A 25,766-nucleotide genomic window follows, 5' to 3' on the forward strand; every position below is an offset into this window, starting at 1 on the left:
AGGAATGGCTGAGCCCCCGCACAAACCACATTCCTGCACACTAATGTCCCGGGTCCTGTGACAGCAGCTACTCCTGTAGTTACACCACTGGACACAGGCTTATGTCTGTGGACCTCTATGTCCATCACATAGACGGATTTTGATCTACTGGGAATAAGTAGAATGAATGACAGCAAGCAGAGATCTAGAAAATTGTCAGGAATTGATATAGAAAGAATCTTAGAAAAGTGTACAATTTTATATTATATACCGTATTTTCTGGCATATAAGACGACCTCCAAAATATAGAGTTTGGGATATACCGTATATACCCCCTAATTTTACCCCAAAAAACTGGGAAAACTTATTGACTCGAGTATAAGCCGAGGGGGGGAAATGCAGCAGCTACTGGAAAATTTCAAAAATTAAAATGGCCGGAGTTTTTGGGTGCAGTAGTTGCTGGGTGCTGGGGAAGGGGAGGGGGTGTTTTGGTTGTCTGTCTGCCCCTTCCCTGAGCTTGAGGACTGAGTTTTTTTCCCCCCACTTGGAATTCAGCCTGGCTGAATATAGGGGATCTGCAGTGCTGCTATTAACCCCTTCCCGATGGAACAGGAGCACTGCAGATCCCTTATATTCAGCCTGGCTATAGTCCGACTGAATTCCAAGTGGGGGGAAAAAAAAAAAACAAAAAACAAAAAAAAAAAAAAAAACAGTCTCAGGGAATGGGCAGTTAGACAACTTTTTTTTTCCCCCAGATATGGCGTTTACTGTACAGGAAAAATAGTTTTATAGATTTGTAGAGCGGGCGTTTTCCATCTATGGGAGATTCTGTACATTACTATTGTGGCAGGTCATAGACCAACCGCAATAGTAATATAGCTATGACCGGCCTGGGAGGCTTCACCAGAACAGGTCGGCTCCTGCGATATCGTCGCGCAGGAGCCGGCCTGCAATTTTAAAGGTATGGGGCCAAGGGAACTGGCCCTGGGGTTGTTTTTACACTTTGGGGGGGTGGGTGGTGTTAAGTTATAATGCCCGGAATCAGATTGCATTCTGATTGCAGGCTTTAGCTTCGGGCCTCCATGTATAGCAGAGACCCAGTTGCCATTAGCTTTACATACCCGGCATCCACTGTATTAGCACAGTGGAGGCCGGGGCTGCAGCATCGCTCCACTCCTGCCACTGCAGGAAGCCAGCGGCGGCAGGAGCGTTGTGATCCTACTCCTCCACCATATACCCGGCATATAAGACAACCCCCAACTTTTCAGAAATGTTTTGGAGGTTAAAAAGTCATCTTATACGCCGGAAAATACGGTAAATATTAAAATGTCTTAAGATTACAAAAAAAATGTGATTTTAAATGGTAGAATCCCTTTAATTGTGGACGTTTACAGCAGATTCCAGTGCAAATACACGTTGGATGTATTAACCAGTTGGACTGCAGATTTAAAGCGAAAATAAGTTCACAATAAATCCATAATGTGTTGATAATATACTAGGTCACCCCCTTTTTGACTCTTTCTGGAGAGTGTCCATGGTCACTTCTGCATTTCTGTAAAATAATCAGTGGCTTCTCAGACTACTCAATGTACACCATGACGGTGGCCTAAGGCACTTGAATGCAGTAGCCAAAAGCAGGGGGAAGAGGGTCCTGGGCAAATGTTGTGTGGCTCCTATTACTTGAATAGGGGCAGTCTGCAAGCAAAATCCTTTGAAAGGGGGCAACATGGTGTCTCAGTGGTTAGCACTGCAGCACTGGAGTCCTGGGTTCGAATCCCACCAGGAACAACATCTGCAAGGAGTTTGTATGTTCTCCTCGTGTTTGCATAGATTTCCTCCCATTCTACAAAGACATACTGATAGGGAAAAAAAATGTACATTGTGATCCCTATATGGGGCTCACAATCTACATTTCATGCGAATCCCACCCCTCTAACAGTACTCTTCCATAGGCTTGTACTGTCAGGCATAGGGGTGCGTTCCTGGATTTTCTGATCTGTACAGGAGATAGAACTGAATTGACTGACCCCATTTATTTCAATAGGGTACGTGGCATGCATTCATCATACTAGCATCTTCACTATGCATGATCCTACTCCTATTTTCCAGGAAGGTTTACCTTATGGACTGGCCAGGTTTAGCACAGCTCGAGTACCCCAGAAACCACACATTTCACACACCCCAAATTTAATTCTATTGCAAAAACGTCTTTAATATTAGGGTTTCAAATAATATAACAAAATAAACAAAAACGGCTGCAATATCCAGTGTCCCGGGTTAAAATGTAGCAGTTTTAGGCACGGCGTTTTGCACCAATTTGTAGACACGTTCAGTGCATTTCTTCAATATGCCAGTTCCTTGTAGATCTTGACCCCAGTGATGATGCAATAGTTCGGAAAACTCAAGTTTTTTTTTTGCTTGGCCCCTCCATCGTGGGGGAGAAGTGACTCTTGCAAAGTCCGTCACGTAGGAGTGCTAGGTAAACATTACCTCAGTCAGTTAAAAACCACCATCTGGAAAGAAGACTACTTCAATATGAAGCAGGCGGACGCCACCTTGTCTGCGGTGGCATAATGAGTGCGTGTTTGGGAGACAAAGCCCTCTTCGGTAAGTTAGTGGTTTTACTAGTGTCTTCGTGCAGCAGTAGTCCAGGGTTCGGAAAGATCCTTAAAAGTTCTGCTGTCTCATGAAGTCCCAAAACATATGCAGGATATTTGGTAAAGTCTCATCAACGGAGCTGTGATAAGTAGCCATCCAAGTCCTAGAACGAATCAAAGCCACAGAATTAGCACAGGGACTTCCTTTTGGGACCTACATGTACAGAATCAGTCTCCTTTCCCTTCTGGCAGCAGAAAGTACAACCCCATCCCCTACACAAGGGGGTCTTCTCACCTAGACTGCCATGCTGCTGTGGAGGTTCTGTGCCCCCTCTCGTGCTGGGTAGGAATAGAGGATCCCTATACATTTGGCTGGAGTGGGTGAGGTGTCATTAGCTGGAAGCGAGTATTGCTATATACTGTGAACACCAGGTGGCACCATACTAAGTAGACGTTTTGCCCATAAACATAACCAGATTTAGCTTTGTAGATAAAAATTAAACATTTTTGCAAATATAAATAACTGAGACTCTGCTAAATGCTTAAAGATTTCCTCTAACCATCTTAGTGGTGACATCTCAAGTCTGGATCAGTTGTCAATGATACGGCCATGAACGCAGGAACTTTCTAGAGTCTGGCTCTTGACAGAAACTCGCCATGATTTCTTTCTTGCTGGGATATTCTTATACATGTAGTGTCCCAGCCTAATAGATAAGGAAATCATGGCTGGGTTTCTGACAAATGCCAGACCATAGAAGGTCCCTGCATTGATGGTCTTCTCTAGCGGCATCTGATCAGACAAAAAGTCTGCCATCACTAAGAAAGTCATTCTATGGACTGAGCAGATGTATGGAGCTGCTTGTCTGACAACACAGAACACTCAGTCCCCTGTTTAGCACCCAAGGGCCGTCACTGCAGCTCAGTTCCCATCCAGCCCTGTATTGGATGGGCACCGGAAACTGCTCCATGCAGCTGGTCAGTCTGGGGGCTGTCTCTAAGGTCTTCATAGCCCATCGTGAAAATTGTCCATAAATGGCTTTAGCCTGGACAACCACTTTTAACTATGTTATGTTCATGGCAAAACCCCTCTAACGGTTGAACAACTCTTAGAACTGCACAAGGAACTCTCCATTCCAGGTCAAGGGTCTCTAATAATCAGTAGTGGTCACAATATGTCCCCCTAGTGTGCCTAGAATGGAGTGAAGCAGGACTGCCGCCTTATGGGGAAACTAATATATAGTCTACAGTTCTGCAGCATTTTCTTTCTGAAGTCTTGCCCCCCTGCCATCTAAGTGCCTTCTCTGTGACAGCCCCATCCTACAAATATCAGCTCCCATTAAAGTGCCACTTCCTTCATTGACAAACAGGAAACCATCATAGGCACAAAGGGGCAGATTTCTTAAAGGGGTTGTCCCATAACAAGGATCCTATCTATACTGCTAGTTTATGTGGATTTAAGACTTTTTCTAAATACATTGCTTTATCAAAATGGCTTTGTTTAGCCGCTATCTTAATTTATTCACTTCATTGTTGACACTGGCCCTTGGGATTATCTGCTCATTTGTCAAGTGAGGTAGCTGCCTGCTCTAAGGGGGGGGGAAGGGGGTGGCTTACAAGCAACGGAGCTCGGGGGGGGGGGGGGGGGGGGCTTGGGAGGTGAGAGCTCCAGGATCACTGTGCTGACTATCTTCAGCTTTTCCACTTATCAGCCGGTTTACTTGAATTTGGCTGATAAGGGCTGAGATAGGGAGTCAGTTAACTCTGTATGTAATGCAAACTGACTCAAATCCAGCTCTGCTACATCACTTTCCCCATCAGTGTCATACTGTGGATCATAGCAGATAGCAGAGCAAGTGAAACCCCGCCCACCAATGTGCGAGAAATCCAGGAAGTGAAGAGAGCACAGAGCCTTCAGGATGCAGAACAAGAGTTATGGGAATACCCCTTTAAGTGTTGTATATCAGTTTTCAGCCTGGCGGAGGGTGCACATTGTCTGCCAGCCGCAGGGCTAACAAGTCTGGTGTGAGTAATTCCAGTCTTTATAACTCTGTAAAGAACGTCTAATGACCATATATTAGTAAGATACCTACATGCCCCATCCCCCTATACCCTCTGCTCACAAGGATAACAAGTTCTTAACATGATCTCTCACAGCAGTAATCGCCTGTGGCTAGATCACAATCCACGTATGGTGGACGAGTGGCTATACAATATTGTGGGTAATACCCACTGCACCCACAACGTTATGTAGCCCTGGCCATCACCCTCACTAACTTGATCTCCTTAAATGCTCCTAAGATACCGTGCGATCAGTTTGTCTGGTTACCCCTTTAAAGAATTGCTTGACTTGTGGTGGAAACCCTGCCATTAGTGACCAACAGCTTATAAGAGCCGCCACCATCATAGCTCAGTGATACCGAAATCTCCTTGCTCCTTCTCTCAGCTCACGGACCCCCTGGTAATCCCATTCTCTGATACACCCGAGGCACCCACCATGTTTGTAGATAAGTCACTTACCTTGGCTATGTTGCCAGTATAACCTGGTACTGACGCCAGGTGACTTTCTTGTTGCCACATTACACTGAGTTGTCGTTTTAATATCAGAATATTTCTGGAAACAAAGAAGTCATTATATTAGTCGAGATCTATGTATAAGGAACGCAATGAACATGGATTCAATGAACAAATTTTTGTACAAAATTTTTACAAAGTTAACAAAAAGTCAGTGGTGGTGAACCTTCACTAAGGCCTCATGCACAAAACCGTGTGGTGCAGATTTATTTTTTAATGACACAGTGCCTTCTATGTAACATGTTTTCTATGTCTGTGTGTGTGTGTGTGTGTGGGTTCTGTTTCTGTTCCGATACCATGTAACCGTATAGGACCAGCTCTATAGTTATGGGATCAGAATGGAGCACACACTAGTATGTGCATGGGGGGGGTTAAGCCGCCGGCAAAGTCTGCGTGCCGGTCGCTTCCATTCATTTCTATGGGAGCGTGCTATTTGAAACGGCTGTATCGAATAGTGTTCGCTCATCTCCAATGCTGCCCTATTCTGCTCATGGATTCTCCTTAAGGTGTGTACGTTGCCTTACAAACAAAGTTTCAGACCTGCAGAAGAATAAGGGCTGGGCACAACCTCTCAAATGACACAGTAGACAGGCCGATAGATTGTATATCAGGCATTAGCGCTCATGTACTTATGTGAAATATAGGAAAGTGTGAATTATTCAGGAACGTAACACAAGACGACGGCTTAAGCTCCTGGCACGTACATCAAACCTATCCATAGGCCCTTATTCACCTTACAGAAGCCAAGAGTGTCCTGTTAACCTCTGCTGGGCTGGTATCTTTCTTCTTCTGTATATACACTGCAGTGAACTATGCCATTTTATACAATGACATCCAGAAAAAAAAACTAAACCCCACAGGATTGTATTTTATATTAGGTTTTATATCAGATTATAAAGGGGCTCTATCATTGGGAAAAGTAATTTTTCACTAAGCACATGCATAGGCTTTAGAAAGGCTATTCCACACCTACCTTTAGTATGTAAACTGCCTCAGTAGCTTTTGAATGAGCCCATTTTGATTGATATGCTAATGAGCTTCCAGCCAGCACAGGAAGTTCCCAGCAGCACTTCCTCTCTCCTATTCTTTCCTGTGTGTGCAAACAGGAAGTCATCAGCAGCACAGGCTACATAGGAAAGAATAGGCAGAGGGTGCACGATAAGACCTCCGGGGTGCACTGAGAGGCTAATTAGCATATAAATAAAAACGGGCTCATTCAGAAACCACTGAGGCGATTTACATACTAAAGGTAGGTGTGGAATAGCCTTTCTAAAGGCTATTCAAGGATGTGATTAGTGAAAAATGACTTTTCCCAATGATAGAGCCCCTTTAACTATGGGCAACAAAAGCCACTATTGTATAGGCCTAGTGGCGTAGATCAGATATACATCGGCAAACTTCCAATGGTAGGCAATGTAGTCCAATAATGTAGATCTGGAGCAGTCCTAGCACTTACTCATCTGAAGAGTCTTCTGTACACGTAGATAACTGCGGCCACCATTTCTTCACAATCGCCTGCAGCCAGTTCAGACCAACAATCACATATCTGCACGTTAAAGGGAAGAAATTAGATACGATCCTATAAAATACATAGAAATCCCGTCAATCTTAGGAGGAGTTTGTATGATGTAGATCATTTCATTCCCTTACATGGGAGTAACATGTGCAGCCCCACAAGCTTTATAAAGGGCCCCCCGACCATAGGTGTGCCGCTTACTTATCGTATGTATGTGTAGACATTAGAATGAAACCAGAAAACATGGTAAAGGTAAAGCAGGTTATACCCTATGGCAGGGTCCGCATAGAGATTCCAGGGAGTGCTAGGTACGGATTGCTTATCCTGCAGAGTCCCCCAGTCAGATAGTTTGGGGTCGTAATGAATAGTATTGGTCCCAGATTGTGAACCTCTGTGGAGTATGACAAGGGGTGAGAGGGGCGGCCATCAGCCTTCCCACCAGGTATATCATCATTTACACTAAATGATGCTGGAGATCTGTGTGAACTATGATCTGATGGACATCTCCGTCCAGGGTGCAGTTTATTTAGGAGGACGCGTGTGCCTCATCTATAATGGGGGCCTTCTCCCCCCCCCGGGACCACAGATATAAGGTCAAGCATTTGAGATACCAGTCTCATAAATAACCTCAGACCTAGAAAGCAGATACTGTCAAAATGACACACACCTCAAGGGAACCTGAGAAAATGATGGACCCCTATTGATTCAATGCAAAAGTAAAATTGGTTATAACAGAAGCTGCGCTGTCAGCAAGTACTAGGGACGGTTTTACTGACTGCTCCAAGTGTGATAGCAAAACATAGATGGCGCTCTAACCTAGATGAGGACAAAAGTGCCAGGCAGGGGATCTCTGCCCCCTGGACGACATATTTAAGTTTTAGATAAAGATGGCTACCCCTCCAGTCTGTTGGTATTGGACAGTCAGTACAGCAGGATGCTACGCTTGACACCAATAGTGAACATGATAATGTGCTGCAGTAAGCTTCCCCCACCCATGGTAAATATTGAACAGCATAAACCACATATACAGACACAGCCGGGACTCCGAATATTATCTTACAGATCTACATGGCAGAAAGTCTGCAGCTCCTGAGCTATAAATAGCTGCATCGGACTAGGACAAGCTACCTAGGACACGCAATATGTCTGCACTTGCAAAGCAGGGTCTGAACAATGAGCCTTTGTAACAGGATGACGGGCAACAAAGGAGACGCGGAAACTCACTCTTCAAATTTACTTTTAAGCAGGGATTTAACCAGTGGTAGAAGATCGACGCAGCAGCCGACGGAGACCGAGGCCTTGTCTTCTTGAAGGCTGAAAGACAAGCGTCATATAAAGTTACCAAGCGGTATCTCAGCAGGCAGCGGAACCAATGTAATACTGGACTGGAAGTATAAAGGGAGCCGCACTACAGATCCCAGCAAAACCTGCTGGCAAGGAAATCTTAAAGCAGGACTAAGCAGTACCCTTGTACTCAGGTCCCCTCAGTCTTTAGGTCCAATCCCAATGGCAGTTACCTATAGAACATCACTTTGATAAGCGAATAACCCATTAAAAGGGTTTATCCCACCAATACTTACCCTTAATTACACTATAAGGCACAGGTAGGTGATCGCAAGGGGTCCAACCTGCACCTTCAGTGAACACGAGAATGGGGGTCCCTGAATCTCCAGTGTTAGTGAAGCAGGGGGCTGAAGGATACAGCACTGTCTGTCCCATAGAAGTGACTGGAGTGTTGCACATATGTACACTACTGCTCCTGAGCGCCCCCATTCTTCTGATTGCTGGGTGGGGAAGGGGATGTTGCTGTAATGACTTTTTTTTTTTTTTTTTAATTTCCACTCCTGGGCCTCTGTAGCAGAGATAAATTTCTAAATGATTAAGCAAATGAGCAGCCTGGAGCAGTGAGGGCATCGCTGGTGCTCCAGAGAGCTACTGCCCGCTGTACTATGATTGGCTGCTTGCCTGGCCATGTACTCTGCCCACTGGCGCATGCGCAGTCGGCAGTATGAGGAGTACTTCTGTTTACACCTGCAGCAGCCTGGCATGTAACGAGTGGTTCTGTGTACACCTTGCTCTGGCGTGGCATGTTACGAGTGGTTTTGTGTACACCTTACTCTAGCGTGGCATGTAACAAGTGGTTCTGTGTACACCTTGCTCTGGCGTGGCATGTTACAAGTGGTTCTGTGTACACCTTGCTCTGGCGTGGCATGTTACAAGTGGTTCTGTGTACACCGTGCTCTGACGTGGCATGTAACAAGTGGTTCTGTGTACACCTTGCTCTAGTGTGGCATGTAATGATTGGTTCTGTTCTCACAATTTATGAACAGGTCACAGCTTTTGCTTAATATCTGCCCCAGACTAAACCATTATAAATGCAATAAGAAGTAGACGTTACCTATTTGTGAGAACTGGAAGACAATCTGCTATTACCCCTAAATCTTGCATCCTGCAAAAGAAAAAGAAAAGTTATATAGACGACAGCATTAGAGTTTCTTCCATTACCCTAGTAATACAGAGTCAGCTCTCCCCAACACCTACAGTCAGAGGTTTCTTCCTACTACTAGAAATCTCTCAGGCCTGATGCACGCGACAATGTGCACGAGCTGGATCCGTGGTCGAACGGCACAGACAGCACATGGATGATGTCCGCGTACTGCCTATACCTACACAGGAGGACAAAACAGACAGGAATAGGACCAGTCCTAAGTGTGGCCCCATATATAATACACAGTGATCTATATGGGGCCATAGAACATAATGGCACACTGACAATGCATATAGTCATGTGCTCGAGGCCTTAGCCTGCAAATCCTTCTATTTTCTGTAGGATGCAGGCAAGGCTTTGTACACAATCCTCAACATTGAAACTGCAACACCAAGAGAAACAAGTCGAAGGTCGAAAAAGCAGCCCGAGATCTGCAAATCATGGAAGAACAATGACATGCTAGAATGACAGCACAGGGTGTGCGGAGGAGAATCTCTGCACCGACGGGTCATCTGTCAGGAGGAATGACGTACAGTGATCCACTCTGTACCATACGTGAAATTGGACTTTACATTGAAAGGCGTTTCATACAGTAGATCTCAAGTACGTCCACCCTTGTGACAGCAGGAATAGTCCTGCACGCTGCAATATTCTCGCAATAAACCTACAAATGAGCTCCAGACAAAGTATCATCTGGAAGTGTGAAGAGAGTCAATACAACATAGAAAGGGGAGCGCACTTATGTAATGTACTAGAAGACAGTCCATATTCAAGCAAGAAGCGAATTGGGAGAAATACCTGACTAGATAGGCTACAAGTTCATTCACACTGCGCTTTCTCCAGAAAGTAAGGGCTACATTTAGCCTGAGGTTTCGGCTGAAGAGGACCTGTGCCATTGTGTCGTGATCCTTGGACACCTAGAAACAAACATTTCATGTCAAAGGAGTGTTGGAGCAATTCAATTAGTCTAAATCTATCCATGTCATAGACAAAAACGTAACGTGTCCATAGACTTCTAGGGGTTCGCCATTAGTCTTCTGGGGGATGGATCTGACACAGAGAATGAAGATCAGGAGACTCTTGTTCCCTTGATGGGTTAGAGCGCCAAATGTAAGACTACCTCCTATCCAATGAATATATCAAATATTGGACCCCCTCCCCTATCCCAATAAATTGGCGATAAAACAACAATGAAGTCTAGGAAAGAACCAGGACGGATTGGTGTAAATAGACAGGACACAGTCGTACCTCTGCAAAGAAAGTGCTGTACTTTGAGGAGGCTCCTTCAGTCTGCGAGGAGCTGGAATCCCCGGAGTTCAGCACAAAGGTGTGCCGGTCGTTCTGGAGCTTCTCGTGCAAGTTTCCTGCCGCAATCTCATTTTCCTTATTTGCCATGTCACAGCCCCAGCCTTTGTGATGCTGCTTCCTCCTGTAAGCGGGGCTCAGTGCCTGGTGCGGGGCTTTTCTCTTACACAGCACCACTTTATATCGCTGCTGCTGCTGCTCGCTGCTTGGAGGTTGCCGACCCAGAGTTCTGCAGGAAAGAGGAAAGTAAGTTTATATGGATGACCCCATCACCTGCCGTGACCGGCCATACACATCGGATAGCTGACAAATCCCTTCACATAAATGCACACTTTACCTGGTATGCATGTATTTCTATAGGCAAGATGGAATACACCTCTGCCAGAAACATTATGTATATGCCCTGCGCCTTTCTGGGCATCCCACCCCCCACCCCCCCAAGATGGTTGGCGATATTCATCTAACGTGTATGAATTGCCACCTTAAAGGGGTTGTCCCATCACAAGGATCCTATCTATACTTCTTGATAATGTGGATGTAAGACTTTTCCTAAATACACTGCTTCAGCAAAACTGCTTTGTTTGTCCACTATCTTACTTTATTCAATTTTTTGTGGCCACAGCCCTGACCTAGCTGCTCCTGAGTCAAATGATGCATCTGCTGCTCTCAGGGGGGAGGGAGGAGGGGCTAAGTGCACAGGAGCCAGCCTGTGTATCTAGCTAATCCTGTGTCTACACCATGTGACCTAGCTTCCTGCTCTCAGATAGGGGAGAGGAGCTGCTTTCATTTCTGAACTCGTCTTCTGTTCTCCCAGTTATCAGGCTAGCTAATACAATTGTGTTCATTATGACAGAGACAGACAGTCTCTGTATGTAACACAGAATGGAGTTGCTGCTGCCTGTACTTCATAGTCCAATGTGGGCGGGCGGAGCTACATGCAAATTTGGGGGCGGAGCTAAATGGCAGGTTGCCTGTGAAACCCCGCCCACCAAATGATGCAAGAAACCAGGAAGAAAGAAGATTTTACAAGAGTGAAGACTGCTGAGTATGTGAGGTGGGAATACCCCTTTAAAGGGATCCTATCATTGGATACCCTTTTTTCCCCCCTAACACGTAGTAATAGCATTAAGAAAGGCTATTCTTCTCCTATCTTTAGATGTCTTCTCCGCGCCGCCGTTCGGTAGAAATCCCGGTTTTCTTCGGTATGCAACTGAGTTCTCTAGCAGCACTGGGGGTGGTCCCTAGCGCTCAAACAGCAATGGTGGTGTCTCCAGTGCTCCGAGAGAACTCTCCAGCGCCGCCTCCATCTTCTTCTGGAACGACCTCTTCACGCATCTTCTTCCGTCCTGGGTTTCAATCTTCTAGTCCTCGGGCAGAGCTGACTGCGCATGCCCGGGCCACAAGAAAATGGCTGCTTACACAGTAAGCTGGTGTAACTGGCCATTTTCTTGTGGTCGCTTACACAGTAAGGCCCAACGTCGCGAAGCTGACTGCGCATGCCCAGAAGTTTGGAACCAGCACCGGCAGAAGAAGCAGGGAGAGGCTGATCCAGGCGAAGATAGAGGTGGTGCTGGACAGTTCTCTCGCAGCATTGGGGACGCCCCCAGTGCTATGAGAGAACTCATTTGCATACCGAAGAAAACCGGGATTTCTACCAAACGGTGGCGCGGAGAAGACATCTAAAGGTAGGAGAAGAATAGCCTTTCTTAAGGCTATTCCTCTGTGTTAGTCATAAAAAAGGGTATCCAATGATAGGATCCCTTTATAGCTGAACCTGTAGCAAAAGAATATTTATTCTCCAATTATCCGAGTCTATGACAACCTATAATCCTGCTGCATGCTACTGGAAACAGTCAACAAGTTTGGGGGCATCCTAAAGGATGATTTAAAGTGTAACTCATTTCACGGACACTTTTTACCAAAGGGTTGGGGATGGCTGTATCTCTGGTTTTATACCACCTAGAAAAATGGTTCTACTATCACAAGAAAGCTAGGAGTCTCAAAGATGATGCCAAAATATAAGTACTAGCAGAAACATAGTCTGAGATATCAATAGTTAAAAATACTGAGAATCTCATCTTTATTAGGACACCAGAAACATTTTTCTAGGTGGTATAAAACCAGAAATACAGCCATATGAAGTGACCATCCTCCTTTGGTAAATGCTTCAGCTCTGCATATCTACAATATAACTATGTACGGACTTTCCTTAGTAACAGCTCAATTAGAGGGTTAATAAGGAGAACCTTACATCCTGTTTTATAATACAAAGCAATGTAGTGCAATAAGGTTTATTACAAAAGTGGTCACCAAACACACCCCGACAACAGCGAAAAAATAGGGGGGTATTACCCTGTAAATTTAGTCTTGCTGAAATTAAATATAGCCTTTACATGTTTTCTGCATCTTTTTCTATAGTAAAGCTCAACAGACAGACCTGTGAGCGAAAACTTGCATTTTTTCAAAATTTATTTTTTTTAACAGTCAGATATTGAGGCGTCCATTCACGGCGAGAGTTGTACGGGTAAGTTCACATGGGGTTTTTGGTAAGGATTTTGAAGCCGTATTGAAATCAATGGGAGCCGCTCAAGAGTTTTTTCCGGACACCGGAAAAAAGAAGCGAGATGCTCATTCTTCAGGCGGATTCGCCTCACGACATCTGCCTGAAGACACTCCCTCCCGACTAGACCCATTCATTGGGTCTAATCTGGAGCGGAGTGAGTGACTGGATGCTGGTGCAGTGCAACGGCATTCAGTTGCAGCTACCCGTATTTTGGTCTGGAACCTGAAGTGGCCTCTGCCTCAGGTTCCAGACCAAAACAAAACCCTGTGTGAACTTATCCTAAGGCTGGGGCCCCATAGGACGTAAACACCGCGATTGGCCCGCAGCGGAAAAAATCGCAGCGTTTTACAGTGCAAGCAAAAGGGATGGGATTCATGCGAATCCCATGCCCATTTTGCGGAAAAAAACGCAGTGCGGACACGCTACGATTTGCAGAGCCGTCGCGGCTTTGCAAATTGTAGCATGTCAATTATATCTACGGAAATGTCGGCAGCTTTCCCGTAGATATAATTGTACCAGAAAGTCCGCAGAGAAAAACTCTGCAAACTTTCTGTTGAAAGCGCTGCAGAAAGAAACGCAGTACATTCATGCCGCGGTTCTTTCAGCAGTGCTTTAGTGCTGCGATTACACCCATGGGGCCTTAGCCTAAGGGTGCATTCAGACTACGTAACGCCGGGCGTGTATGAGAGCCGTACACGCCGGCATTACGGCAGACTGCCGAACACTTCCCATTCACTTCAATGGGAGCGCTCGTAAACGCCGCTGTTACGAGCGCTCCCATTGAAGTGAATGGGAAGTGTTCGGCAGTCTGCCGTAATGCCGGCGTGTACGGCTCTCATACACGCCCGGCGTTACGTAGTCTGAATGCACCCTAAGGCAGTTTTTTTGTGGCAGAATTTGTGGCTGATTCCACTTCAAGGTGGACCTGCGAAAAACTGTGTGAGCTTACCCCAACATGCGGTCCGTTGCGCACTGTGCTATCTATATATACTACAGGCAGAATGGGCTCATCATCTCATGTGTAAGGGGGAGGGGGTTTCCTAACTGCCCCTCAGAACAGGCAGAGGAGGAGGGATCAATATGTTAGAAATCACCATGCTTTCCTGACCCTGTTATTGTGGGAGATCAGTGGCTCCAGGGGGTGTCCGGCAGGGTCGTATTACTCTGTCCCCATAGAAATAACAATGTATGCCCAGCCAAGGTCGCAGCATGCCTAGAATTTTTACGCTGTGAGTGATCCGGTTGTAGTTTTTGTGATTTTTTTTATATTATATATATATATATATATATATATATATATATATATATATATATATATATATATCTCCTACTAATATATCTCCTACTAATATTATAAATGTTTGTGTGTTTGGTCCTCAATCATGCAAAAACGGATTTGCATGACATTTGGCACATGCATAGATTGTAGCCTGGAAGGAAACATAGGCTACTTATTATCCCGGTAAATTACCGGACTACGCGACCACTAACAACTAATTTATGTTCACCGGCGGCAAAAGGACCTGAGATGACATCATCACAGGTCCTTCAGCCGTTCTCTGATACGCTCGTGCGAGAGTGTGGGCGGAGTAACATACACAGACTGAGCAGTGTGGAAGGTGAAAAAAATGGCAACCACTCGACTCTCGCAAGTAAAGCGCACAGGCAGCGTTACTGTGGGGCCATGTTTCGTTTATCGACTGCACTTTCCCTGTAAGTACGACGGTGGAATTTAGTGTTGTACCTTAGCAGGGGGGGCCAGGAGAACTGTGCCTAATTACACCTAACATCAATTCTGCCTGTTCTACCACAGCGGGTGGTTCCACCTACGGCAAATGCAGTGTAAAGCAAAGTCGGGCCAGTAGCGGGCATGCAGCCTGTGTGTGGACACAACGGGGAGGGTCGCCGCAGGCAAACTGCAGCAGTACTGAAGCCTCACCTGTTTACGACAGATACCAGCTCTTCCTGTGAAATGTTACCCTGTATAATAAAGAAGAACATTAGTACATAGCAAGTTATCTCACTAAAAATGATACGAAAAATGTAAAAGGTCATCAAAAAGCAAACACATCCCTCTATTATAGATCTGAGACCCCTGTATACACAACCTGGAGGAGGAAACGTGGAAGATTCTGCTTTACTTAACTCAAATCCAAATCTTCAGGTTTGTCTGGATTTGGCCTTTAATCCACCCATCCAGGATTTTAAGAGGTTTCCTTTGGGCAGGGCTCATGTTACAGGTGCCCATCGTAAAGCCTGTCTGGGGGACCCGAACATGAACTATGGCTGTATGAAGACGGAAATGAAAACCAGCGTACACAGAGGACACGGCCTTTAGATTGTCAATCTGGCAATTTTATGTAATGCTTTTGGAATGTCTTTAACCCCTTAAAGCAAATCACACAGACTGTGCAGGGTATGAAGGGAATAAAATACTAAGCTAAACTATATCAAAACTTTCCCCACAAACGTATACGCCAATCTGCTCAGCTCTGCCCATTGCGACAGGTTCCCTTAAAGGACTCAACCAATATTTGTTTTCATCCCCATCACAAGACCCATACTGTACGATTCTCTTTCGCCATTTAAAGGTAGTTATTCAACTAACTGTTATTGATGACCTATCCCCAGGAAGATTGGTGGGGGGGTCCAGGCTGTACGAGTGCTGTGGCCCCTTCACACAGCTGAACAGGGGGTCTTTTGAGCGTTGGAGTCTCAGATCTTTTCTTCATGGCCTAACCTGAAGATAGGTCAACAATCGTTCACATCCAGGGGAGTCCGCATGAGGACATCCCCCGAATGGAATACCAAACGCAACTGCAAGCGGTGTGCCAGTGAAAGCGCACAGACCCCATAGACAATAATGGGGTCCGTGTGCTTGCTGCCAGATCTCCGAGGGGTCATGCGGACAGGAAAGTAGTTCGCAATCTACTTTCCTGTCCGCATGATTCGTGCAGGCAGCACATGGACTCCATTATAGTCTATGGGGTCCGTGCGCTTTCACTTGCACACCGCTTGCAGTTGCGTTCGGTATTCTGTTCGGGGGTCCCCATATCGATTATATATTTTTAGCCTAGATTTTTTAACAAATGACCAGTGGACTTACTATAGTGGTTGTAATGGTCACAGCTGTGAGCAGGCCCATACACTGAGGGGCTGTAGGACCCTCTGCCAACACTTATCTCTATTGATGTCTGGCAGTCTATGGACCATAAACCCTTCTCCCCTGTTCTCTGTACTGAGACTTGTGATATCTGGGCAGTCTGACATGCCCCCTACCTTATCACGGGACCATTAAGACTTTAATGGCAAAGGTAGATGTAGGTCAGTGCACAGTCAAGCAAGGGAGGCTGTGAGACTGCAATGGTTACAGTATTCTCGCCATTCCCAGCTGTGTCCGGATATAACTGTACTGGAAGTGAGATATTCCGACTACGGTACATTGTAGAGGTATACTACCACACCGAGCAGAGAGGACTGAGTCCAGGCTGCCATGCTAGAAAAAAAAATCTAAAGCGAATAAGGAGGGACCTATGCCTTGGAGCTTATGCCCGTAGTCTATTACAAGCCTGGCTGCTAGGGCGGCATCGATTGGACCCACTGCTGTGATGTATACATGGGCCGTGGCTGATGGACATAAGAAGCTGTATGGGGACATTTGCACTGAGGCTGAGTCTTTAGCTACATCCCAGAATAATGACCCGTAGCGGACAGCGTGAGCCTGTACTTACCTCCTTCATGTTCTGCTTGGCTGCAGCAGAGACCCTTTTCCTGGGGCGGTCATTGGTACAACCCTCATCTAGGTCCCGCTTCTTGGCATCACAGGCTTCAAATGCCATAATCTCCAGATAGCCTACAATAAGAAGCCACAAAACAATGTAAGACACAAGACTGCAAATATGTCTAAGTTATAGCATTGACAGTAAAGCTCTTCTCTATCATGTAGAGGCATCTGTAATGGCCGTGGTGGGTAACACATGGTGGCCGCCAGCGTCATGTGAGGTTAGGCTGCTTTGGAAAACCAGAGGGTCACTGACGCTTACTTATAGGAACGCTCTGGTCACGGGAAACAAAGAAAAGGGCTCAAAGCTTTAAAATAATAAAAGCCACTTTACATATTCCCCATTGTTTTCAGGCCATTCCTAGTTCCTGTTGATGTGGTAATGTGAGTGCTCAGCCAGTCATTGGCTTTAGGTGGTCATCATGGCCGGGGACACGAAATAAGGAGAATGGGGATAGTAGTGAGGGGTCAGCAATTCATGTGTCACACAGGAAGCACACGGATCAGGTTTATCCATCATACATGTCATTTCCATAGGATATGGAGTGCAGCTGTAACATTAGACCGCGGCTCTGGTTCATAGTAGTATGACCTCTATATATTATACATGCTCGCGTGGATCTGCCACACCCTTCTTAAAGGGCAGATCTGTAGGGTACGACTGGAGAACTAGAGGTCCAACCACGGGGCCCGCACTGACCCCGAGAACAAACAGACTGAGGTCACTTCTGCATTTCTCCAGGAAAACAAAGCCGTATGCCTGTAACATAAGGGGATCCAATATAGTCTGTATTATCACATCTAGAATACTACTTATTACATGGTGCCAAATGGCCATGCAGAGTAGTCTTGTCCTGACTCATAGCAGCCTGTGTCACGCATGTAAAGCCGTCCGCACACATTGCAGATCTGTCAGCTGATCTCATGGACTGTGACAATAAGGCCCAGCCCAATCCTTTACTACCTTGGATACAAGTGACCTCACATGTACAGAGCCGCCCGTTATTTCCCTATCAAATATTTATACACAGCTCAAAATGGAGACTAAAACGGTAACATGTGGCCAAATATATAATCTGGCCTCTATTTTAGCTCAGACTAAGGAGCCATAGGTAGAGCCATAGGACATCACAAACCACTGCCGCTACGCCACAGGTCAAAGCCTAGGGGTCAGGTGACTGCTGTGGCCAATCACTGGCCTCAGCGGTCACAAGCAGAGTACTATGATGTATCAGCAGTGACTGGTCTCAGTGGTCACCCAACCCTCTGAAGGAGCCCTGCAGCACACTATATAGCCACATGGTATAGGGCTAATCCATACGTCCTCATCCACTCGGCAACATACCTCAAGGCACTTCTTTTTCAGTGCACTTGACAAGCCAAGGTCTTCCATTGAAAACCAACAATGGGACTTGAAGATGTCCTCTCACCACCTCCACCAGCTCTTAGCGTCTGTTTATAGGCGCCGCTCTACTGATCCCAGCACAGTTGGGATCTTCTCTCTGGCCCCCACCATTCCTGAGCAACAAGTAGGAATGGTGCCTGATGTGCTATTTAAAGAGAACCTGCCAAGTCCATTTAGGACACTAAACCACCCACAGATCCTTACAGACCGGGGGTTTAGTGTCCCACATTGACCTGACAGCATCCCATTAAGTTAGAAGTGCGGTGTCAGAGGCAGCCAGTGTCAGATCTCAGAATCACACCCCTTGCCCAACATCGCCCTCCTGACAGCACAGAGACTAAATAGCATATCTAGCACCAAAACTAACTATATTGCTTGCTCAGGAACGGTGAGGGCTAGAGAAATAATCCCAACTGTGCCAGAATCAGATCGATGTAAAAGGAGTTAGAATTGGTGGAGGTGCTGAAGGGTTCTCTAAGCCTGTGCTTGACATGGATTTCATCATGGAAAATTAACCAAAATCCTATCAACAAATCTGTGTGAAGATAAGCTTAGCTGGATGCACCCAAAAAAATAACAAAAACACAACCGCATAGAGTATAAGACAGCACATTAAAGTGCACACTATAAGGAATACAAGTATGTACCCCCATATGTGCCAAGACTCATTCCTATCCATGTCACAATCCCTATAGTAATGATCCCTATAGTAGAGTATTCCGGATGTGAAATTCATGGATGGCAAGTACAACCTGTAATACAAGTACAACCATGGAAATCTGTCACAAATGTTAGAAAAACCATGTTAGGGCGGGTTCACATCTGCGCCCCGGGTCTCCGTTTTGCAGGTTTCAGTTTTCTGCTCGAGAAACTGGACAGGAGACTGAAACCGGCCGGCATTTTTCAAAGCCATTCACTTGACTGGGTTTGGAAAGTGACCGGCCGTCAGCGTTTTGTGGTCTCCGTGGCGAAACAGTTTTTTTTTTGTTTTTTTTTTTAACTGGACACAAAGTCGGACATGCAGCAGTTTGTGTCCGGTTAAAAAAAAAACGGTTTCGCCGCGGAGAGCACAAAACACTCACCGGCGCTCATGGATGGACACGTGTTCTGTCAGCACAAGACGGAAACCTTAAAACGGAGTTCGGGCCCAGGTGTGAACGTGTCCTCACACACATAACACGTAACCTCAGTGACAAGCAGACCCCTGTTACTGGAGAGAGACAGACACAAGTGACCATGCACACAGGAGTCAGACAGTCACTGCTTGTTTATGTTTAAAGGGATTGTCCACTTTCAGGCCAATATTGAGAGACCAATGTTATTATTTGTATAATAAAAAGTTGTGCTATTTCTCAATATACCGTATATACTCGAGTATAAGCCGACCCGAATATAAGCCGACCCCTCTAATTTTACCACAAAAATACTGGGAAAACTTATTGACTCGAGTATAAGCCGAGGGGGGGGAAATGCAGCAGCTACTGGAAAATTTCAAAAATTAAATTGGTCGGTGTTTTTGGGTGCAGTAGGTGCTGGGGAAGGGGAGGGGGTGTTTTGGTTGTCTGTCTGCCCCTTCCCTGAGCTTGAGGACTGGGTTTTTTTTTCTTCCCCCACTTGGAATTCAGTCTGGCTGACTATAGGGGATCTGCAGTGCTCCTATTAACCCCTTCCCGATGGAACAGGAGCACTGCAGATCCCCTATATTCAGTAGACCGGGCACTGTCAGACACAGGGAGACCTAATGTGTATGTGTGTTACAGTCATTTTTTTACTTTTGTATGTATTCTAGGGAAAGGAGGGATTTAGAACTTTTATTTATTTATTTATTTTTTTTGCACTATTTTATGGGAGATTCTATACATTAATATTGTGGCTGGTCATAGACCCCCCCCCCCCTCCTAAAAAAAAAAAAAAAAAAAAAAAAATTTTTTTTTTTTTTTTTGCTGACTCGAGTATAAGCCGAGGGGGGCTTTTTCAACACAAAACTGGGCTGAAAAATTCGGCTTATACTCGAGTATATACGGTACTTTCTGCATCAATTCTTTCCGGTTTTCTAGATCTCTTCTTTCTGTCATTCATTCCGCTTACTACCAATGGATAAAAATCAGTCCGTGGTCATGTGACTAACACATAGGTGCAGGGCTTGCTCAGTAATGGTAGTAAGCAGAATGAATGACAGCAAGCAGAGATCTAGAAAACCAGGAGGAACTGATACAGAAAGTATATTGGGAAATAGCACAAACAAACCAAATTTCATTGGTCTCTCAATATTGACGTACCACTACCTTTTCAAACAGCTGATCAGTGGCGGTCCTGGCTATCAGTCCCCTACTGATCTTTTACTTCTGACCTATCCTGAAGATAGATCATCACTAAAAATGGGCTGGAAAACCCTTTAAACAAGAACATATGTAAGGTGATGTTTAGGCGTCTGTTCACATCACTTTTAGGCTCGGGCTTCAACATGGCTTTATATCAGCCCATGGCTCCTTCACTAAGATAAGTGAAAGGAATCGCAGTACGACCTAAAGTGTGTCGAGATTGCAAAAAAAAAAAAAAAATGGCCGCTTACACAGTAAGCTGGTGTAAGCAGCCATTTTCTCGTGGCCGTGGGCACTCGGCTCTGCCCGAGGCCTAGAAGATTGAAACACAGTACAGATGAAGACACAGGGAGAGGCCGTACCAGAAGAAGATGGAGGCGGCACTTGAGAGTTCTCTTGCAGCATTGTGGACGCCCCCAGTGCTGTTTGAGCCCTGAGAACCGCCCCCAGTGCTGCGAGAGAACTCAATTACATACCGAAGAAAACCCGGATTTCTACCGAACGGCGGCGCGGAGAAGACATCTAAAGGTAGGAGAAGAATAACCTTTCTTAAGGCTATTCCTACGTGTTAGTCAGAAAAAAAGGTATCCAATGATAGGATCCCTTTAACAGCTTTAGGACCAGACCCATCTTCCAGGCTTAGACGATAGAGGACCTATCCAATGGATCAGCATTACCAAAGATGTTAACTGTTACGATAAGCAGAGGTCTTACCCCTGGGATCGCAGTCCCTGGTAAGACGGAGAGCCTGTCCACTTAAAAAGCAGCGGAAACCATAGAATATAATGGGGTCCGCTAGATTTCCGCCCGGTCCTTGCAGGACTTTGCTCTATTCTGATTTTAAGCGGATTCTGTAACAGAGTCTCCTACAGAGCTTAGAGCAGGGGTAGGGAACGTACGGCTCTCCAGCTGTTGCAGAACTACAACTCCCAGCATGCATACTTACTCTACTGCTCTTGGAACTCCCATGGAAGTGAATGGACCATGTTGGGAGTTGTAGTTTCACAGCAGCTGGAGTGCCGAAGGTTCCCTACCCCTGGCTTAGAGTAAGTTTACACAGAGTTTTTTTTTTTTGCAAGCAGATTTTTGAGACAGAATCTGCCTCTGTAAGGGTATGTTCACATGGCGGAAAATGAAGAGGAATAATTGTTCATTTGCCCCCGCCGTATATTAGACAGTGGTCTAGCCACAGGGTATTGGCGGTCAGTCACAGCTCTCTGCTGACCAAGCCCCCAATGAATGGGCCTAATTGTCAGGGAGTCTTGTGCGCGGATTCTGTAGCTGAATCATTACTTTACTTATTATTTTTTTCCCATCCTGCTGCCATCTCTGTCTCCCATTACAAATAATAGGAGGCAGATTCCGCCATGTGAACATACCCTTAGGATACATACAAACGGTGTGGCGTTACCATGTGGATAGTCCGGAGTGTAATAGAGCATTATCCAAGTCAATGACAATTTCATAGGTCATGGACACAATGCAGATTTCTTTCAGAACCTAACTTACGGTGCGGATTTTAAAATCAACAATATGTCAATTCTTTGCCTGGAATTTCGGTGGAGATTTCAACTATTGTGATGAGAGTAGCGATAGGAGTAACAAAATCCAAATGCGGGTTTGGTTCAGATTTTATTGTGAAAACTCAGTATTAGAGATGAGTGAGTATTGTTCGGATCAGCCGATCCGAAGAGCACGCTCGCATAGAAATGAATGGACGTAGCCGGCACGCGGGGGGTTAAGCGGCCGGCCGGCGTCAAAGCGGAAGTACCAGGTGCTTCCATTCATTTCTATGGAGCGTGCTGTTCGGATCGGCTGATCCGAACAGTACTCGCGCTCATCTCTACTCAGTATCATACACTTTTACATGTGCCCCTGAAGAGGACCTTTCACCACCTCTGGTTTTTAGAATGTTAATTATAGTCTATGGGGTCCGCGGGTTTCCAACTGCTTTTTTATGCGTATAGGTTTCCATTCCGGGGGGGGGGGGGGGTCACCAAGTGGACTCCATGAACAGAAACCAGAAGGCAGATATGATCTGGGCCTAATTCCAGTCGCTGCAGTGGGATGTCGGCTGTAACTTTACAACCAATGGCAGGAAACAATAAAGCCTACCCGTGCGTTCCCTGAGCTGGATAAGCTTTATTACTATTATATAAGCTGCGCTTATTAGTTTGGCAGAGCACGGCGGGGGGGCTGGGGGTCTTATTACAAGGCCTCCTCTACTGCTGATCTGACTCTTGGCCACGTGACCAACTCCACTGTACGGAACTGCAACAGGGGTATACGGGAGTCTGTGAGGAGAACCTGAGGAGTAATAGGGGGAAACAGCGTGCATAGACCTCTGACCCCCCCCCCCCCCCACTGCACCCTGCAAACATAATGCTTATATATTAGTAATAAAGCTTATCCAGTCCAGCTTTCTTTTTCCCTACATGACACGATCTAGCTTCATAACAATCAGTGTTACATTGTACTAAAGTGATGGGATACACAGAAAGCTGTGTGTATTGTGGTCATGCTCCACAGCAGCTGAGTGCTACATTGTAAGGAAAGGACCTGCGGGCAGAATCCCACTGTGTAGTACAGCAATAGCAAGGAGGAGGAGATGTAAAGCCTTATGATAGATCAACAACAACACCGGGGACCCCAGTGGATCAGCTGTTTAAAGCTACACTAGAGCTGTACTTCACAGGCCACGTGACGTTACATTCATCGGTCACAGGGACTGCTTGTAGCTCAGTCCTATTCAAGTGAATGAGCGGAGCAGCGATACCAGGCACGGCCATCATACACATGTGATTTGTAAGTAGTAAGCAGGCTGCAGCACTCACTGGAATAGGGCAACCTCTTCAGACAGCTGATCAGCAGGGATCCTGGGTGGCGGACTGGTCATTATTATTAAAGAGGCTGTCTAGGCAAAAATGGACAATCCTTTTAACTTTTAAATCAGCCAGTGCAGAAAATTTTTTAATTTTTTTTTTTTAAACGCATACCTGTCCCCGATGCTCCGCCGTCCTCCCACACATCCCGTTTCTTCTGCTCTGGCAGAGTGATTGCCGAGGTCAATCAGGGAAGGGCCTGTGACATCATGGGTCCTCTTCCTGAGGCTGATTGGCCTCAGTGATCATGTGACCGCTAAGGCCAATCGGCGGAGCTCTAGAAGAGACCCAGGAGCAGCTGCAGGAGCGGAAAAACAGGGACGTGCGGGAGGACACCAGGGACAGGGGAGGACACTTTTTTTTTTTTTTTTCAATGCCCCCGGCTGAATTAAAAGTATCGGCCATTTTTGCTTGGACAACCCCTTTAAAGGGGTGTTTGAGTTTGTAATTTTACTGTCTTAAATACTCTATACTTACCTCTCTGGGGATCCAGCACAAAGTCTCCATTTGGGTCCTGACCTTTGGCCCGAACAGGAGTGTGTCAGTGGAGAATTGGGTGATACATTTATGCACAAGCAAAATGTAAAGACACCCTGTGCTGGACCCCTGGTCAGATAGACAGGTAAATATACAGGGATTTGTATTTTAACCTTAACTATGCGGTAAAAAAATAAAAACTAGTGTGCCCCTTTAAATCTCACCCATACATTACAATGTAAAGTGACTGCTGCATGGGTTGTTGATCCACGGCATGCAGATTCATGGCCCAGGCTTACAGCACAAAGTTGCAAAAAAAATAAAAAATAAAACATAACCCCCCATTACAGAGACCTTCTCCCTATTCAGAGGAGGGTCCCATCGCTGAGGGGCTTACCGCAGGGTTCCCTGAAATTCAGGAGACTAAAAGTGAAGGGCTTGTGCACTTGTAAGGCTGTTAACTGGCCACTCCATAACAGTGAATGGAGCGCAAGTCATGTATGTGCAGCAACACGTCATCCACAGCCCCCCGACTGCCCCCCGGTCAGACGCCAAAGTCATGTGACACTTATCTCCTATGCAGAAGATGGGGAATTAGTGTCTGTAATGGGACATCCCCTTTAAGACAAATCCTCTGCTCATTACCTGCTACAGAAACTCATTGTCAGACCCCTTTACTGGCCTAGACCACCTGACACTACGGTATCACCACTCATAGTAGCATTAACCCATTAAAGAGGTATCCCAATCACAACAAGTTACCCGTACCACCCAGAGAACAGGGGGTAACGTGCAGTTTGGTGGTGATCTGACCTCTGACCCCACTAGATATAAGAGCTGCAGATTGGACATATACTGTAGCACAGACCACCCAGGACACTACAGAGCACCAAATCACTACCCTAGACCACCAGGGCTCATACTAATAACCTCCCCCAAGTATCTCAGGCCATCAGCACTCAGTATGCGGGGGAGGGGGGGGGCACACAATGACGTCACATGGCACCCATATGTATAACAGCACTCCCCAATATAGATCAAAGTACCCCCAAACCTGTCCCTTGTCCCCTGTGACAAGCCTGAGCAGTGCTATAGATGTGTATTAGCGGACTCCCACCATCCATAGACAGGTGTGAGCGCAGCACATCCCGGCACTGTGCACGGCCTACCTCACTAGCCTCACCCCGCAGCGCTCGCTCACTCACTCATTCACCCCCCTCAGCCCTCACTTACCGGCTCATGGCCCTGCCGGGGGGTCACTGACGGTGTCCGCTCACACTCCCCTCCTGCTCCGCTCACTACCACACAAGTTTCCTATACAACACCCGGGCGATTCTTCCTGACAGGACGCTGCGCCATTCAAACTGCCCCGCAGGGCATTGTGGGTAAGCAGCAACCGCTGTCAATCACACCCTGGCCTCACCCCGCTGCCATTGGCTGACAGGGGCTGAGGGGCGGGGCCAGCGTCTACCGCAAGGGTTACGTAAGGGAGCAGGCGTAAAGTTTACTAGAGTCATGTGACCTGGCGGCTCTGCACGTCCAGTCCTGGTGTGTGGTGGCAGAACGTTCCAGGACGTGACGTGTGCGCAGCCTGTATACATGTGTATATGTGTGCCGGTCACTGCCTGTATACATGTGTACTTGTGTATATGTGCCATTCACTGCCTCTATACATGTGTATAGGTTACATTAAAGAGGTATCCCAACCACAACAAGTTACCCGTACCATCCAGAGAACAGGGGGTAACGTGCAGTTTGGTGGTGATCTGACCTCTGACCCCACTAGATAAGAGCAGATTGGACATATACTGTAGCACATGTATGTATGTATGTATGTATGTACACATACATGTGTATACCATGAACAAAACACCCACACAT

At 46.2% G+C, this 25,766-nt stretch overlaps 1 protein-coding gene across 1 annotated transcript; it reads right to left on the minus strand.

Annotated features, from left to right (window-relative positions):
- Positions 1–2,191: 2,191 nt before the first annotated feature.
- Positions 2,192–25,283, minus strand: KATNBL1 (katanin regulatory subunit B1 like 1). The gene is made up of 10 exons (XM_075283082.1): positions 25,119–25,283; positions 16,751–16,872; positions 14,959–14,999; positions 10,400–10,685; positions 9,950–10,068; positions 9,062–9,112; positions 7,888–7,977; positions 6,604–6,693; positions 5,094–5,187; positions 2,192–2,740 (listed from the first exon to the last, which is right to left on the minus strand). The coding sequence occupies exons 2-10, from the start codon at positions 16,856–16,858 to the stop codon at positions 2,708–2,710; spliced, it is 912 nt and encodes a 303-aa protein (XP_075139183.1). The 5' UTR covers positions 16,859–16,872; positions 25,119–25,283; the 3' UTR covers positions 2,192–2,707.
- Positions 25,284–25,766: the final 483 nt, after the last annotated feature.

This window comes from Leptodactylus fuscus, chromosome 7, assembly GCF_031893055.1.
Source record: "Leptodactylus fuscus isolate aLepFus1 chromosome 7, aLepFus1.hap2, whole genome shotgun sequence".
Classification (NCBI taxonomy): domain Eukaryota; kingdom Metazoa; phylum Chordata; class Amphibia; order Anura; family Leptodactylidae; genus Leptodactylus; species Leptodactylus fuscus.